This window comes from Abramis brama (genome assembly GCF_963993115.1).
Source record: "Abramis brama genome assembly, chromosome: 13".
In the NCBI taxonomy this organism is placed as follows: Eukaryota; Metazoa; Chordata; class Actinopteri; order Cypriniformes; family Leuciscidae; genus Abramis; species Abramis brama.
This window is the reverse complement of record NC_139975.1, coordinates 30,935,419-30,954,027: the sequence shown is the minus strand read 5'-3', so window position 1 is coordinate 30,954,027 and position 18,609 is coordinate 30,935,419. Positions and strand designations below refer to the sequence as shown.

The 18,609-nt window shown below is 37.2% G+C and overlaps 2 protein-coding genes across 2 annotated transcripts; one reads left to right on the top strand and one right to left on the bottom strand.

Annotated features, from left to right (window-relative positions):
- Window positions 1-18: 18 nt before the first annotated feature.
- LOC311094496 (uncharacterized protein) lies at window positions 19-6,205 on the bottom strand. Its single transcript, XM_084132488.1, has 9 exons — window positions 6,126-6,205; window positions 5,580-5,693; window positions 3,072-4,748; window positions 2,284-2,383; window positions 2,054-2,202; window positions 1,857-1,969; window positions 1,691-1,780; window positions 1,475-1,597; window positions 19-1,376 (listed from the first exon to the last, which is right to left on the bottom strand). The coding sequence occupies exons 1-9, from the start codon at window positions 6,178-6,180 to the stop codon at window positions 1,146-1,148; spliced, it is 2,652 nt and encodes an 883-aa protein (XP_083988614.1). The 5' UTR covers window positions 6,181-6,205; the 3' UTR covers window positions 19-1,145.
- Window positions 6,206-7,116: 911 nt separating this feature from the next.
- LOC311094347 (glutamine amidotransferase-like class 1 domain-containing protein 3, mitochondrial) lies at window positions 7,117-11,461 on the top strand. Its single transcript, XM_084132274.1, has 5 exons — window positions 7,117-7,266; window positions 7,710-7,830; window positions 7,961-8,132; window positions 9,905-10,106; window positions 10,721-11,461. Exons 2-5 carry the CDS (start codon window positions 7,723-7,725, stop codon window positions 10,911-10,913), a joined length of 675 nt encoding a protein of 224 aa, XP_083988400.1. The 5' UTR covers window positions 7,117-7,266; window positions 7,710-7,722; the 3' UTR covers window positions 10,914-11,461.
- The last annotated feature ends 7,148 nt before the right edge of the window (window positions 11,462-18,609 follow it).

The window sequence follows — 18,609 nt, the reverse complement described above, 5'->3', positions numbered from 1 at the left end:
ATTCATAGGGTTGCTATTATGAACAAACTTTAATCAAAATACGAGCAATTAAATATGTAAATATTCAAAATGTATAAATATAATTTATAAATATATGTAAATATACAGTATGTCTGTAGTGTATCTAAGTCATAGAATAAATTTACAGTAAGGAAGTGTTGTATTCTGGCGTAATGTGTGCGAGAATGGAAGTGATGAGTATACAAAATGGACGAGGTTCGCTACTTCTGTCTTATGTGCTTCATTGCTTACTAACTCCGGACAGATACCACATTTACCTTTCAGATGACACTCTGGTACAGTATATGCTTGGTCTGTCATCAGTATTTCAATTAGTAAACCAAACTGTCAAAAAAAAAAAAAAAAAAAAACTTTGGTCACACTATATTAGGCTATATTACATGTTTTTCTGAAAAAATTCCCACATTTATTGCTAATGAGTTTGAGGCATGGTTGGGTTTAGGAGTAAGGGTGGGGTTAATTTCACATTTGTGACCTAAATGTTAAACAGATTAGCCATATTAATCATTGCCAAATTTCTCAACATTTTACTATGCATTCTGTGGCTGATATTGACTCTTTGCCTTCAGTGCTTGACCCTAATGCTGTATTTACAAGTTTTCAGAAGAATCCCACATTCCACCTCATGCATGCACTGCTCAAACACAGCCTAATACATTTACATATAGTATATATCAACTGGTCCTCATTGGTCTTTTACTGTTCTCTGCATTATTGTGAATGTTTTTAGTCAGTTAGGACCTCCATATTTACTCATGAAAATATGCGGTAATATAATTTTTTTATACAATATATTGCAGTAATAAAACATCACATTGACAATGAATAAAATATACAATTTTACATTTTGGTATTTAGTACAAATAATAAATAAGTAGAAAAGGCTTTCAAAGTAATACCTCACAGAAATGAACAATACATTAATGTTATCTACTTAGAATAATGAGGCCTATTACTGTCTATTTTATTAATTCATATAATTACCATAATTCTAAATATAATCCTAATATAATGTCATTGTTTCCTGACCCAAGCATCTGATGTCATCACACTAAAAGGTTGTACTGTACAACAATTCACACATTCAACAATAAAAATGCAGCACATTCAGTGTTTGGCAGTATCTATAGAGACTCGTCCTCCTCCTCCTCCTGATGGTCATGTTGGCTGAGGTCCAGAGATCTCTGTGAGTCGGCAGGGGTCACATGACCAAACCCAGAGTCTGTTTTAGTCTCTGACAAGTCTGTTTGAGAGACTGTGAGATCTCTGTGGAGGTCTGCGATATCCGTCTCGAAAGCTGCATTCAGTTCACCATGCACATGCTTCTTCTGAATCCCCTCAAAGATCTGAAGAACCTTCAGAAAATCACAACACATAGATTTTCTGTTAACTCCACACAGCTGCATAAGTCTGTGAATAGTAGGACATCCGTGCTGGAATGATCACTAATTACCTTAGATTTAGGAATAAGACCGACACGGAAAAATCCAATCTGGCCACTCTCGATTTTGGTGCAGTCTACCACTGTGGAGGCGATATTCTCTGGTGACGGTCCATCACACAGCACCCCATCTACCTGCAGGATTTGGGCCAATTACATTTTAGTCCCCTGATGGGTATATTTATGAATCTTCAAAAAAAAAAGAAAGAAAGAAAACCACCTTTGTACCTTGTCACCAAGTTTTGCATAAACTTGGTTATGATGTGTAGTATCTGCCTCACCAGTAGGATTAGCAGATGTGACCGCAATGGGACCCACCTAGTCAAACAGGAATGCACGGTTTATACTATGATAAAGTCCAATATTTCCATGAGAAAACAATTACAACACATACCGCATTTATGAGGTGTGTAGCGACAGCGCAGTCTGGGTTTCTAATGGCTATGCTCTGTGGTGTGCCAATATATTTTGATGATTCGCCCAGTCCAAAGAACTCCATCCATGGAGCTAAGATTAAATAGTGAAGTTTGGATTTAATGTTACATCATTTGGTACACATGTCGGGTCCATTGCTAATATCACATCACCCACCTCTAGCTATAACCAGGCTAATGGAAGATGGCCAAGCAGCTTCCATAAAGTCCCAGAGAACAGGGCTGATCTGTTGTTTGACTGGCTCCAGCTGCTTTATGGATGAAATCCATAAGGACATGGGACGTTCTTTAGCCTGTTTCTTTACACTATAGAGGTGTGATTGCATGGTTAGAGACACTAATGGAGCAACAGAAACCAAAAGTGGTTATTCTTACATTTAGGCTTACTTATATGCCTTTTCAACAGCCTGCGGGCGATTGCAAGCTGCCACAAGTACATAGACCGTGTCTGTGGGCATTCCACATATGCCCCCGTTCTTCATGATCTCTGTCATAAAAGAAAGGAAAGTCTATAGACACATACAAACTCATGTAAATGCAAACAGATTGGCCAATAGACCTTAGTCAGGGTAGTGCCATATTTAATTTTTGACAGGAATGAAAACGAGGCTGTGAGGGATAGAAGTAGAGTGTGTTCAATGGAGTGTACTGTTGTCAAACAACATACTGATTGTTAAGCTGATGAAACATCTTTCCCAAAGACTTTCTACAAACAAAAACTCCATAAAACAGTTTTGAAAATTAAATGTGATCTATATATTTATAGTAACATGACGTGAAGAACAAGTATGGTAACCCACACTCATATTTTTCCTCTGCATTTAGCCCATCCAGGGTTAGTGAACACACATTAGGAGCAGTGAGTAGTGCACATACGTGTAGCAAACCGTGGACACACACACCCGGAGCAGTGGGGCGCCCGGGGAGCGATTGGGGGTTCGGTGCCTTACTCAAGGGCACCTCAGTCATTTCCTGCCGGTATTGAAAATCGAACCTATAACATTTGGGTTACCAGTCTGACTCTCTAACCATTAGGCCAGGACGGCTTGGTTAGAGGGCATGCATTTGTAAAGAGTCTATCCCTCACAGCTTCATTTTCATTTGTGTACAATATGACATCTTCCCTGACTAAGGATATACATAGAAATGTTCTCACTTTTTCGATAGTGGCTCACCTGCAATCTGCTGAACAGATGTGGACCTCTTGGCTGTAAGATGAGGGCAACTGTCTTTGCCTCCTCCAAAGCCACTCAACTTGATGAAAGGATCACCGAATGGCAGTTGTGGACTTTTAAAGGTGGAGTTGAAAATGCTGGCCAGGAAAATGTAGAAGCTGACCAGCCCAACAATGATGGTCACACCGATATCGTAGCCGTAGGGCAGTACGCCTACTGCATCCAGTAAGAAGCTAATGAGGATGAGTTGGAAGGTGAAGGTATAGACGAACCAAGCCTTGTTGAGAAACAGAGCCCCAGCAGTCACTAATACATTGAAGATCATGAAACTGATGATTCCCACAGCTAGGTGTAGGCCACGCACATCTCCATAGAGGCCGCCGAAGCGTGTAAGTCCCCACACGGTCCACATGATGCCGTAAAGGATGAAAGTCGTACTCTCTAGAGTCTTTCCTCGAGCAAAGGCAACGAAACCACATATTAGGTGTAGTACACCACCTGAAACCACTGCCCAAGGTAGGATGAGAATGGCCAAGGGGTTTCCACTTGAAAGTGAGGCTGTAATTGAAAAGGCAGCCAGGACACTGCAACCATGGCCTAACACCTCAGCGTCTGCATACTTAGAGTAGCCCAGATAGGGAGCATGTAGATCTTTGTCATGGGTTTGTAAAACAAATGTATTACTGCGGCTCAACAGGTTCTTAAGGAACCCGGCACCTGTGGGTATCTTGTTTAAGGAAACCATGTTATAAAGGGTTATAAAGAGCACAAAAGCAGACGTAACAAAGATGGCAGCCTGTACACCTTGTGTTCCTCTCTGAAAGAAGCCCTGGGGTTCGGCTGCAATTGCTATACAGTATGCCACAAACAACAGTTGGTAGATAGTGTTCACAAATCCTCCCTGCAAGCTAAACAAAGCCAGGATGAAAAACAACACAGAGAATACAGCTGGAAAAGGCACTGGGGAATAGGGCACCTGGTTTGTTAAGTGCACAACTAGTGCAGTGTACCCTTCAGTGAAGCGTAGAATCGATGTGAAGCCATAGAAAGTGGCCGCCAGGGTGTCCATAGATCTATAGCTCTTAACACACACACCCAGCTGAAAGACACCAGCGGTCCACAGCCATGGCACATGGCCAGAGAAAAGCTTAGGCACAACACCAAGCAGAGGACAAGCTAGCACGCTAGCTGACAGCAGGTTCATGATTATACCAATGGTCACGACGTCATTAGCTTCTTGATTCTGTAACAGTTTCAAGCTCTCTTTCTTAACTGTTCCGGGTAGCTGAATCTTTCTTTGTGTAATGTAAGACAACAAACGGCCACTGCCAAAGTAAGCGCCCACTAAACAGACCATGAGGTAGCAGACAGCGGTGGCTGTCTGTCCGAAAGCTAAATCTGTCAAACCAGCAATCTGGTGGGCACATGCTAAACATATGGTCAGGGCAATGAATGAGAGGACAACCTCATTACATATAACAGCCACAATGCAAATAACAAGCAGTGCCAGAGTGAAAGCTGCAAGACCTGGCACCATAGCATCTCTCAGCTCATTTCTGCCATTTATTATCTTTTCACCTGAAAGTATGTGCACTAAACCTGAACCACTCCATAGGGCGGACACTGTCAAGCACAAACTACCAAAAATTGCATTGTGGGACCGGTTGCGCCGTACACCTATATTAAAGGACAGTGAGATGGAGAATGATAGTGGGGGAGAGAGAGAGAGATAGAGAGTGAGTGAGAGAGTGATTTACATGGGCTGATGAAAAAATTTGATTTCCACAAAATGTATGTACACTCAAAAAATGTAAGCCTTTTTTTAAGATTTATGAATTTCAGTTGTATAGTAAAATTACATTAATTTGAATGGCATACTCCTTACTTATTCTTATTACAAATCAACAACTTTAAAATGAGTACAATAAATAAATAATTAGAGCTCAATAAAACATTTTGTATAAATTGTAATGGAACAAGGGAATGGACAATTTAGTTTATGTGATTATGTTTAGTTTATATTGTTCTTTATTCTGCTTTGTCATCGGTTATTCAACTATTCAACTAAATTGTCAACCTAAAATGTTAGGTTGACAAGGCATCTAATGTAAAAGATTATGGAAAGATGTCATATGGGCATCTTACCCCTCTTTTTATTTTTTACTTTTTGTATTTTTTGTGCTATTACAACTAAATTAGCGAATGTATTAATTTCCCATAATAACACATTGGCTGATACGTCATCATCCTGCACATGTTAAACATCTAAATATGTTACAACTATGTATATATATATATATATATATATATATATATATATATATATATATATATATATATATTTATATATGTTTCTTATGTCTTAAGTAACAAAAGTTAAGAACTGCATTACAAATGTCTCAATTTGACAAAATAAAAGACAATAAACTAACTTGTGATTAACTTGTAGCTTGTAAGTAATTAGCTAAAAAAATGTCAATGTGATTTACATTTCTGTGAACAATATACCTGAATAAGCCAGCAGAGCCGCAATCATGAGGAGCAGAACTCCTAAAGCTGTGTCTGTGATCAGAGGTCTGTCTGGAGAGCTCGCATAGTTGTTCACCAGCAGCAACAAAGAACCTGTTAATAAGACACTATTATTATTGGCATCACTATCATTTCATGTCTAAAAAAAGATTACCGTCAAGTGTTTCCATCAGCGTGTAGTTAACTTACTGCACAGTAGCCTACACACGTTAGTTTTGCCCTCTACTGGCGTTTTTTTTTTTTATTATTTTTTTTTTTTTTTACATAATTAACAGCCTACAAATCACGAGGATATTATATATTGCTTATCATAAAACATTTACAAAGATTAAAAATGCAATTACATCGCAAATAAATGTTTAAATTCGAAATACATTTCTTTATCAGTTTTGTTTGATTAATAAAACAAACATTTTTTACCGTTCGAGATTAAAAAAGCGATAAAAAACATTTAAATTCATCGCTAATAAATCATTTGTAAGATCTAAAAGCTAACAAAACGTTTTTTCTATTTTCTGCACATACCTCCAGATACTCCCAGAACTCCGATGGATAAGTGCAGCGATTCAGACTCCGCCATCCTTCTTCACAGTTCACACACACACACGCTCTCTCACGCACTGAGCTTTATATAGCCTACACACACCCGCGACGACGTACACGATGATGTCAGAAAAGCACTCGCATAAAAGGTTTATTTCCTTCTTTCCTGGAGTTTCCTCAACCTCATATAACACTGATGGGAATACAATCCGTCTAATACAAAACAAAAGTATGCCGTTTCAATTGTTTAACTTTTATTTAAGGCCTAGCCTAGGCTACTAATTATAAACTATAGCTTATTACTTTTTCGTTTAATACACTTGAATGTAGGCTACGTTTTTTGTCAAACGTGGATGTAGATAGAAAATATGCATTTATTTTAAAGAAAAATAGCACAGACACACTTTTTTAGATTTCAAATTAATCATTAATTTCAGATTATTAGATATAGAGCTAATAATGAAGAAAAGCATTACGAAAAGGTAATGGAACATATTTGCATAATTAATGTGAAATACTAGACATTACTCGGACACCTGTGTGAATCTGAGGAGATCTGACTTCATACATCCAGGGAAAATGTCTGTGACAAGTTTCAAGTGACAATAATTTCTAGTCATTGCGAAAAAAAAAAGAAAAAAAAAAAAAGAAAAAAAATATATATATATATATAAAACACCAGCGTTTATAGGCTATATAATATATATGTAATAAACACATTTATAATAAACAAAATATTTATACAATATTTCTTTAAAAAAAATTATATGTATTAGTGATGTTTTATATCCTTATACTGTACAATTCTCCAAATCACATCCTGTCAATTACATGAAACTTTTTTGGCTTTGTTGCAGTGCAGTTAATATGGCACCAATGTAAATACAGGTGAGCTCAGACAGAAAGGTCGGCATGACTAAGCATTGTCTATATGGGCAAACAGACAAAAGCTTTCTTTTTCCTTCCAGGAAGCTCTGACAGTGTGTGACTGTTTAACACGCCTCTGTGGGAGGGACCGCAACCTTCAGTAATATAAGCTGTCAGCCTGTCTGTTCATCTGTGCATTCAGCGAAACATTCAGAGAGACTACACACTTCACTGAAAAGACAACTCCTTTAACAAGGTACGTTAAAGCAATGGATTTACTGTAACAACTGCAATTCTGGATTTACTGAAACCTTTAAGATTAACTCTGAAACATCATTATTTCCACATCAATTTTCTGATATTGTTAAGGTTGTTGTTTAATGGTACTATTAATATTATTCTCACTATTACTCTTACTGTAACCAACATTTTGTATAGAGTATGTGTATAATAAAACCAACAAGAAATTTTTCAGCACTTGTTTACTTTAACTCCTTGGAAACTGACGTGTGTTACCTTGGCAAAACTCTCATGGGTGTTAGCCATATAAATAATAAATTCTGCAAGTGTGTATGTAACTGGCATTTGTTGTGTGCTTCTCATATCTCTTCTCACTGTTATGAACCTTTACATTGTGTTCAAATGAGTACTTACAGTAAAAGAGCAGCATTAAAAGTTGATTTCCTTGTTTGTGTTTAGTGTAACAGGCAAGATGGTAAAGCGTGTGGCGGTGATTTTGTCAGGATGTGGTGTGTATGATGGCACAGAGGTTCATGAGGCGTCTGCTGTAATGGTACACCTCAGTCGAGCAGGTGCCAAGGTAATGACACACACACACACACACACACACACACACACACACACATAAGAAAAGTTCTAGTGTGAAAATAAAACTTGTCGTTTGCGTCTCAGTTGGACTTGGCTTTAATGCAGCTCACTTTGCGGTGTAGGTTCAGATGTTTGCCCCTGATATTGAGATGATGCATGTGGTGAATCACTGTGAAGGACAGCCTGGGACAGACACGAGGAACGTGCTGCAGGAGAGTGCCCGCATCGCCCGGGGGGACATCACTGACCTGGCCAAGCTCGACGTCAGCGCCTTTGATGCTCTCGTCATCCCAGGTAATCGAAACATCTGCACAAATTCAGTACTATACAGATTACATATACTGTATATAAAAAGGGGGTTTCGCATCGGAGGAACCTTTTCATGGTTCCTAGAGCTATTGGCGGAAGTACCCGGATTTTGGCACGTTTGCACCGCAGGAACTAGGAATGATTTTAGTTCTAGGAACTCTTTTGAAGGAACTCATTTATCTCCTACTTCAGAGTCGGTCTAAACCAGCACTATAGGAACTATCTGCGATGTCAGTGTTCGCTGATTGGCTGAACGAACGCGAAACACCTGTGCCCGCCATTTTAAAAAAAGGTGTGTGCACAGATTATAGCCAATATATTTACTCCACAAACTAACTCTGCAAACATGGAAAACAGTGATAGATGAGCCTCTTAACCTCTAGGAGAAAATCCAACGTGACTTTTAGGGGACCAAGCGAAACATGATTATGTATTTCAGACGCTAATACTTTTTCATATACTGTCTACTTTCTATTTATAACAGTTATTCCCAGTAACGTATTAGACAGGACTGTTAAACAGATCATAATCTAATGAAGACAGAGAGTGCTAGCACTGTTTGTTTGCTCAGGATCTGGCGTTCTCAGCGCCGTCAAAATAAATGTCACAACAACAAGCGCGGCTTACGTCACTTCAGAGTTCATACTGGCGGTGCGAATGCAGCCAGGAAAATTTTCCTAAGGGAACTATTAGTTATCTGGGAAACACCCTGGTGGCTAGTTCCTAGAACTACCCGGAACAAAAGCCCTTAAAGTGATAACACCCTGGCTAAGCAACTTCACAAAAAACAAGCACAAATAGGTGTTTTAAATGCAGGCCAATGTTCTTAATGAAAGCCAAGGCATGGACTGCATTTTTTTTATTTTGTTTCCTAAGGTGCAATTAAAACAATAGTAGATTTATTTATTCATTTGGTAACAATAAATAAAGAGAGATAACCGATTGTCTTTTTTACTCACTTTAAAATAATGGTCCAGATCACTAGTAGTTCCTGTAGGGTGACTAGGCAAAACTTGAGTGATTATTAATGCATTTTATGACCATATTCAGAGTTAAAAAAAAACAACTGATCACATATCAGACACACGTTAATGTTGTGATTGGTAATTAATTGGTAATTCCTTATAATTTGTCATAGTTAGTTGATAGTTCTTAATGATGCTAATCTCATTCAGTAATTATTGATTACTTAAGAAACTATCTTAGTCCTAAATGTGATTTTACGTACTGACTAGTTAAGCTTTTTTTCTATATTAGTTGAAGCAGAAGTGTTAATGTAGTACTACTCATTTGTGCTGCATTAATTCCTGCATAGTTAATGATGGACCATTACTCTAATGATGGACCATTACCCGATTTTAGCCCTCTGATTCAAAGTCTCTGTTGAAATGTGTCTCAAGACTTCAATATAAACGCCCACTACTACTAACAAGAACTGAACAAACAAATAATGCTCTACTGAGAATTTTGCATAGTAAATTTAGTCTAAATTTCCTATTAGGATCCTTTGAAAGGTAATGCTATTTATATTCCAGTCATCCTGTTGTAGTAGATCTTTTATCTGGCCATATACTGTGTGTGAGTATGGATCTGTGTCTGGCAGGCAGTCTTGTGCTGATGTATTAATCTCCATTGTCTAATAAAACTTGTTTCAATAAAAACTTACAGTATAACTTACATTGACCTCCTATATTTTAAAGATCAAGGAAATTTGATTTCTCAATTCATGGTGAATGAACTCTTAATGTGCCATGCAGGTGGTTTTGGAGTGGCTAAAAACCTGAGCGACTGGGCCACCAAAGGCAAGGACTACTCAATCACTCCTGAGATTGAGAAGGTCATTAAAGGTTTCCATAAGGCGAAGAAACCCATGGGCATGTGCTGCATCTCCCCTGTGCTGGCAGCCAAAGCGATCCCAGGATGTGAGATCACCGTCGGACACGACTGCGAGTGTGAGAAGTGAGTTTGGGCAATATCTTCAAGCAGGGTTCATAGAGATGATGGTTTAAAGGTGCAGTGTGTAAACTTCTAGTGGTGAGGTTGCGAATTGCAACCAATAGAAGTTATGGTGGCCGACAGGAAGTGATGTCGTCGTCTGAAACAGCAGAGATTCTTTACAAAGATAAATTAATAAATTAGGTTTACTTAATTATTCAGTAAAACTATATGTTATTGCGAAAATTATTGTTACTTGTTCATCATTGTGTCAGTGTTTTATTCACAGACTTTAGCTAGCTTCTTTACATGAAGAACAACATAGTGACGAAACGCGTTCTGTAGTAGTTTGTCCGTTTAGGGCCACTGTAGAAACATGGCGGCGCAAAATGGCTATTTCAATGTAAGGAGACCCGCGGTGTGTGTAGATATAAATGGCCCATTCTAAGGTAATAAAAACATAACGGTTCATTATGTAAGGTCTTTATACACCACTGAAAACATAGTTATGTATATGATATTGCATTTCTGTAAACAGATCCTCCTAAATATTACACAATGCACCTTTAAGCAGTAGAGCTCTTAAAAGTGGGCTCTGGTGATATCACTGGTTGATATTGTCTTTCTTGCACCCGCAGGTGGCCGTACGCTCAGGTGGCCGTAACCATGGCAGAACTGGGAAGCAAACACTTGAATAAAAATGTCGGTGAGGTGCATGTGGATTCCAAGAACAAACTGGTGACTACAAGTGCGTTCATGTGCAACGCTCCCATCCATGAGATCTTTGATGGTCTGGGTGTCATGATTAAAGAAGTTCTTAAACTAGCCTAACTTTTAACAGAAGTCTATTTATTTATAATCAAATACATCACAAAACTGTTTTTTTTTATAGAAAAGGAGAAACAGAACAAACCATCTGTCAATGTTTTTGTTGTTGTGGTAACCCTTTATCAATAAACCTGAACTGAATTTAAACATTTCCTTGTTCGTATTGATATTTTACACTTAGTCAGTCTTTCATGAATATGGAATATATTATATTGTACCAATGATAAACCTGTGGAAGATGTTATGTTTTGTGAAGGAGGGCCACTGGTATGAAGCCTTTGAGCTGTGTTTATGATCACAACAATATAGTGGTTTTCAATTTGCATAACAGTGCAGTCACAACACATACAGTATATTTATTTTAGGTATGGGAATGGCTTATTTTAAAATTTTGATATTTGGGCTTCTTTTGGGCTGTTTTTGATTGGCTATTGGGTTAGTTTTGTTATGCAGACCTGGCAACCTCATACTGCACGATACAAGACGTATCATGATACACAGGCTACTCACAATACAGTATCAATAATGGTTATTAAACAATTCCTTTCATTAAAAAATGTCATCATGTTCCTAGTTTTCCTGTTTATATATATTTGATTTCATTGACATTAAACAGAAAAATTACGTTGTAATTCCAAACACAATCATTTACATGATAACATCAAATATTGCACAGAGAAAATCTAATTTATCCAGTAACAACAAAACAGTTGTCACGCTAAACTGTGCCTGTAATGAATTGCACACCGATCGGAGATAACAGTCTTTAATATAATAATCCAAAAACAGGAATACAAGCATCCAGTGATGCTTTTTAAGATCTCATTACAGTACAGAATCATTGTCAGGTTTCTATATGTACACTTTACTCTTTTATTTAGACCTAGGCTATACAGATATTAGATATACTAATTTCCAGTGTTGCTAATTGTGACAGCAAGTCTCATCATACTCATATCTTATCTTATTTCCTCATGTTGAAAAGTCATATTCTTATCACAGATGATGACTTTATTATACAAATTTCTAAAGTATATTTAGATCACTGTGGGATATGATCCAATACACTAGTAAACTAGTCAACACTTTGTCACATTCTCTCTTCTCATTGCCAAAATCCATCTCTCTCTCCTTTTCCCTTTTGGACAGTTGTTGGTGTGATGTGATGTGATGATGAATTTTTCGACCTAAAGGGAAACACTGAAATTAAATTGGCTCTGCTCTTCCATCTATAAGCCAGAGGTGCGGCTTACCTCGCTATCATTTACTTCCATGGCCAAACCCTGAAATGTGTAAAGGGTTCATTCTCTAAATCCTCATATAATGAAAAACATAAAACAAAGTGAAAATAAGTGAATATGTTTTAAATTTGATCAACCTGATTGATCAACCAAGATTTTGGGCTGTCCCAGACGAAAGATGACCAATCGTGGTGATTTCTGAGGTCGTGGCTCCTACATCGTACAGTGAGAGAGGTTTAAAGACAGTCGTTGTCATTGTCTTGTGACCAAAGATAGCCTGTGATAATTATCTGACAGTGTCATAAATTAAGCATGATCGTCTCACAGTGTGCGTGACCAACGTCTGACTAGCCAATAAAAATGCAACACGAAATGGCGTATTGATCAACATGATTTGGCGCTAAAACTTAAAACTACTTTCCTCAAACTCCATTTGCAAAATTGTCATGCCAATCTGGCCTCTTTTCCCTAGCCATGACCGCGTCCATATTCTCCTCGTTCCTTCTCTTTTTTCAGTGCACATAAAAACCACAATTGCTGAAGTGTGATTGATCTTGCTCTATTTGTTTACCACTAGCACACGCTGATGACGTTTTATTCTTCTACACTAACTTGAGTCATATGTAACCTGCGATTCAATAGGTGTCATCATCATACAGTCTACATACATGTCGTACCCAAGTTTATTAGATCCATGTCATACAGTGTGATCTGTAATGTTCTTATTGTCAGGCAGAGGTGGAAAGAGTACTGAAAATTTGTACTCAAGTACAAGTACCGTTACATTGCTGAAATAATACTCAATTACAAGTAAAAGTACTGGTGTCAAAAAAGTACTTAAGTAAAAGTACAAATTACTCTTCTCAAAAACTACTCAGAGTACTAGTTACTAGTTACTTTTTAGCTGGCGATAGTTAATGTATTACCAATAAATATTCAACCAAATCATAGATTTATGTAGAAAATAGCTACATTTAACACGTTTTAACATTAATTAGTGGTCATGATACTGGAATTTATAACTTCAATATGACACCTTGAAATATGTCAGTATTCAGTTGGCCGAGCCTATAATTTTTAATACCATCGGGAAAACTACCACATACTAAATATTTTAATATCTACATTTTTGTCCATCCATTTTGTCAGGGCAATCATTATTTTCAAGCATCGAAAAGCACAACACTCATTGTAACAGTAATCTATTTGAATGGAAAAGTTTAATTCAAGTCTTCTGAAGAGACATGTCCACTTTATACGGTGAGATTTTAATTTAGGCTTTTGTTTACATATTTAAACATTGATCAATAACCATTACAATAATCTAACTTAAATATTTACTCACTCAGTGTATTTGTCTTTACAATAGGGTAACGTTAACTGTTGCAATAGCTCACACACAGCACAAGGAAGCTTGATTTCAAGCTGAATTTAATTTGCAAAAAAGAAATTTAATTTTTCATAACTTTTGACAACGTTTAATTTAAGAGCATGGAGAGATTGGAGCTGGATGTCATTTGAGTCTGCAGTGAGAACCACTTGGAGAGATTCGCGAATCGCGATTGCACATGATATGACACAGTCCGAGAGCGCACACTCAATATCCGAGTCCAGTTCATTCGTATATTTGAGAGCTAGCGTCCAGTTTTCTGCGATTACATGAATGTGCCCTCGCGTTATAATATTGCACTCGTGACATTTGCCATTAAAATATGCCATAGAAACTTGCAGGTATTAATAAAATTATGCGTAATAATAGGTCTACCTGCAATCCCGCGCTGAGAGGAGGCGGGTGTGTCAAACTCGCTATCGTTGAGATGAGAGAATGAGAACGCGCAGCTGGTATCGTATCGGTGTATAGGCCAAAATGAGTATTGACAGATATTTCAGTATTGATATATCAAAATATAGATATTTTGACAATACTACTATGCAGGGCTGCCAACTTTTGAGTTTAGCTTGGAGTGAGATTTTTGTAAAAACGAGTGGGGGTATGTAAAACAAATATTACATCACAATAAGTGTAATTGTGATTGTCAAAACATTTGGTAACTAAATAGAATTTTATGCAGTTTAGTGACAACATGTTACAATGTTTACATTGTACAATGACTGGTAGGATACAGTTTTTATTATTGCTTGACAAAAAATTTAAGATTTCAATTCCATTCTTGTGATTTGATTCCGATTTTGATTCAATATTGACTAATTTGGATACATGTTTATTTTAAATTTTATTTAAAAAAATAATCTCACCTAATGCTGTAAACATAGAGGGCCCAATCTGCTGGTATTTTTAAAGGTTAAAAATAACAAATTAAATTAAATATAATGCAGTTTTTGTTATAATAACAATTATTTAATGACATATGTAAAAATATAACAAAAATGTAATATAGTGCTCAGCAAAATCTCCTCTCTAGCTATTTTTTTCTATTCAATTAACATGCTATGGTCATTAAATGGCTTTCCTGAGGTAAATGTAACGTTATGTGACATAATTGTTCTCCTGCTGTTATATTGACCTCTTTCCGTGGTTGAAAAACACTAATTGGTCGATATTATGTATACTTTCGGTAAGTTGTACTGCATCTTTAAGTAAAAAAGTAACAGATGATCGGTTCAGATGAGCGTGTGAAAAGTGTCAATTGCGTGAGTCTCACGCTCAATGCGTGAGAGTTGGCAGCCCTGCTATGTAGATTGTTGTTTCTCCAAACTTTCAGTCCGGCCATTAATCACTCTGAGCTCCTCGCCTCCTTCACTTATGATCAGCTCTTCAAAACCTGCTGCGACTGCGGCGGCTTTAATTCAGTCCAAATATCAGGGGTTTTATTGGTCCGTTTACGATCGAATATTTTTATTGGCTACCGAAATGCCGGTCAAATATTTGAATATCAATTCAAATTGTACTCAGTAATGAAATGTGATTTTACAAGTAGCGAAGTAGATTACTTAGTTTAATATGTACTTGAGTACAAGTAAAATTACAGATTTAAAAATATACTCAAAAAAGTACAAGTACCCAAAAAAACGACTTAATTACAGTAACGTGAGTAGTTGTAATTCGTTACTTCCACCTCTGTTGTCAGGTTTCGTACAAACGAAGCAGGCAAGATGGTAAGTTTGATATTTTAATAGCAGAATGGATCGGACACAGCGTGAAAGGTGAGTAAACAGGAAGTAGATAATTGGATGAAGCTTAACTGAATGATAAAGTCTCTCTTTCTCTTGCAGATGCAGATGATGAAGATTCTCTGAAGATGGACTGAAGAAGATCGGGATCGACGGTAAGTATGCAGGTAGGTGAAGTAGAGAGTCTGTGTGTCATGAATAGACATGTATTGACGTGTATCGATGAGACCAGACAAAGATCGTGAGTGACTGAGTGCTGAATATAAAGGTGAGCTGGTGATGGGATCCAGGTGACGGTGATTACTACTTAGAGGAGAGAGAGGAGAGTGAGTGCAGGTGTGCGCCAAGGAGGATTCTGGGGAGTGTAGTGCAGAGACAGATGAGGAAGACAGACGGTGGATGTGACACTTATAGGCATGGTTCGAATTACGTGGGAGCCAGTGGGAGCTGAGCTCCCATAGAGAGAGGATGAGCTCCCATGAAAGTAGTAAAATCATACACCTGTGGGGGTCTCTAAAAATCATCAGCACCATTATTTTAAATTACAAATAAAGCACTTTTTCCTTCAGACTACTGTAGCATGACTTAAAAGATAGGACAAGATGCCAAACACATGGATCTCGCGGGATCTCGGATCGTCATCACACTACGGTACATCCTTATGCTTAAATCAAGTGATAAAAGTGCCGCTGTGATCATTGGCGCGGATACTGTGTTTGTTTGTGGCTCGCGCACAGTCTTCACTCGGGCGCGCTTCAATCCGTTGTGGAGACTCTCTATTCGTTCCAGTAAAATTACAAAACAAAATGCACACAAACGTGTCTCTGCCTGATATAGAACCACTTATAAACATAATCGGATTTGATAAAAAAAAAAAAAAAAAACTGATATGAGTGTGAATTCAAGCCCAGAACCTCTGATGCGTTTGGCAAATGTTCTACCACTGGACCACTTAAGTACACGGTCGAATCTGTCGGATCTATTTCACTCACATGAAAATTCTCACAACTAACAGCATATATTAGACCTCATTAAACGACAAATTAAACCAAATGTACTATTTAAATTGAATTGTGTTACCAACGCTTTTTAATTAAATTTGTATTATATTTACAAATTTTTATATTTTTATATTACATTATTAAGCTACCGCGCCTGCTCATAGGGTAGCTACTTTTTTTTTTTTTTTTTTTAAAGAGACCCCCACAAAGATGAAATCATAATTCGAACCCTGCTTATAGGACTGTTGAAATCTCAGTCTGTAGCAGGAAGAGGAAATAGGTAAGAGACCCACAATCTATAGGACACTAGAATTGTTTGTAGCCTACCTTGAAGGTTTTTATTTTTTTAATAAGTAATGATTGACTTTTTTGTGCTTCTCACAGTGATAATGACTAAATCAATAAATAGGGGAGACCGGGGACGGAAGTAACACTTTTTGTTTGAGCATCAGTAACTCAGTGGTTGTTTGTGCTTTATCTCTTAAACTTTGAAACACGATAACCACATTTGTGGCAAAACTCACTTGGACGTGTACTACACAATCACATATTTTGTGAGTTAATGTCAAAGATCTAGAGTATGATTACGACAATGAGTGGGTCCTGACACGTGTTGTCTAACTCCAGTTGAGTTTACAATGTCTTTAAATGCCAAACCCAATGCATCTTTTTCATTATCTATGTGTATATTAAAATCACCAACAATTAGTACTTTATCTGCAGCCAATATAAATTCTGATAGAAAGTCCGCAAATTCTTTGATAAAATCTTTATGGTGCCCTGGTGGCCTGTATACAGTAGCCAGCACAAATCTCAAACGTGATTTATCATTTACACTATATATTGTTACATTAAGCACCAACACTTCAAAAGAAGTATATTTAAAACTAGATTTCTAAGTGGTTTTGAAAATATTACTATAAATTACAGCAACACCACCCTCTTTGCGTTTCAGACGAGGCTCATGTTTATAACAGTAATCTTGCGGGGTGGACTCATTTAAAGTAATGTAATCGTTTGGTTTTAGCCAGGTTTCTGTCAAACACAGCATATCTAGGTTATTATCTGAAATCATATCATTAACAACGAGTGCTTTTGGAGTAAGCAATCGAATATTCAGCAACCCAAGCTTTAGCATTTGCTTATCTGTATTATATAATTTTATATATTTTTTATTTGTTACATCAATTACATTTTTAACCTTAGATGGGTTTGGACGTTTTTTGGATTTCCAAATTCGGGGAACAGACACAGTCTCTATATGATGATATCTAGGTGAAAGAGGCTCTATGTGATGGGATTTATCTGACCTTGGTGACGCGAGGCCGCTAGCAGACGGTCGGTTTAGCCAGTCTGTCTGCTTCCTGACCTGAGCCCCAGATTGTCATGTTTGTCACTGTTTGCCAAATTGTCACTGTAACAATGACACCTCAAAATAAAGTGTAACCAAAGTGAAAGGCGATGGGAGTGTATGATAGTGATGACATTACCACAGCTATTTTCTGACTGCTCCGTGTTATATTGACTGCTTCACGTGATCATGAAGCAATAGAACACGACGAAATGACAGCAGACAGGAGGAGGACATTCTTTCCATCAAAAGTGTGTCAAAGAATGACAAGTTAGAATTCTAAGAATGACAAGTTAAGACTAGGTCTCAGCTCCTAAATTATTTAATAGTGCTGGAGAGGTATCCTAACCTTGTTAGGAGTAACAAGATGACAGCAGAGAGGAGGAGGACATTCTTTCCATCAAAGATATGATGTATTGGCGTTAAATGATGACAGGGGCGTTGATGAAACGATAACATTTTGATCGTAAAGGTCTTGTTTTTGTAACTGACCTTGTAAGAAATGTAATAACTTCTCCCACTCTACAAGTCAATGCTCTGACTAGTAATGGACATTTTTTGTCGACTGGAAGAATGCAGCAGTGCACCGGTGATGACTTGAGCTCATCAGTCCACTGTGAGCAGGGTTTCAATAGCACTATTGTGGCACTGACCACACCAAACATACAGTAGTGGCCAAAAGAGGTTTTTGTTTTGCTTTGGGTTTTTTTGTTTTTAATGACCTTACAAGTTCGCTTAAACCATCAAAATATGAGGAAAATATTTTAAATGTTTTAATTATGTTAATTATGATAATTATTTTAAAATATGAAGGAAGAACAACATACTAAACTTAGTGAAGGTATTTATCTGACAAAATTATTTGGCAAAAAAGGCAAACTACAGCTTTAGGTAAAAAAAGAAAAGCTCACAGGAAAGACAAAACATAGACAACAACATACTTTATTTATTAATATTTCTCTGGTTCTATCTTG

What these genes read in the sequence shown, in the direction of transcription:
- LOC311094496 (XM_084132488.1), bottom strand. Translation starts at nt 6,180, where the DNA reads ATGGCGGAGTCTGAATCGCTGCACTTATCCATCGGAGTTCTGGGAGTA. An exon ending in CTACACACCTCATAAATGCG is followed by an intron (nt 1,781 to 1,856) that starts GTATGTGTTGTA and finishes CTGTTTGACTAG; the next exon opens with GTGGGTCCCATTGCGGTCAC. An exon ending in ATGCAAAACTTGGTGACAAG is followed by an intron (nt 1,598 to 1,690) that starts GTACAAAGGTGG and finishes CAAATCCTGCAG; the next exon opens with GTAGATGGGGTGCTGTGTGA.
- LOC311094347 (XM_084132274.1), top strand. Translation starts at nt 7,723, where the DNA reads ATGGTAAAGCGTGTGGCGGTGATTTTGTCAGGATGTGGTGTGTATGAT. An exon ending in TGATGCTCTCGTCATCCCAG is followed by an intron (nt 8,133 to 9,904) that starts GTAATCGAAACA and finishes TGTGCCATGCAG; the next exon opens with GTGGTTTTGGAGTGGCTAAA. An exon ending in CACGACTGCGAGTGTGAGAA is followed by an intron (nt 10,107 to 10,720) that starts GTGAGTTTGGGC and finishes TTGCACCCGCAG; the next exon opens with GTGGCCGTACGCTCAGGTGG.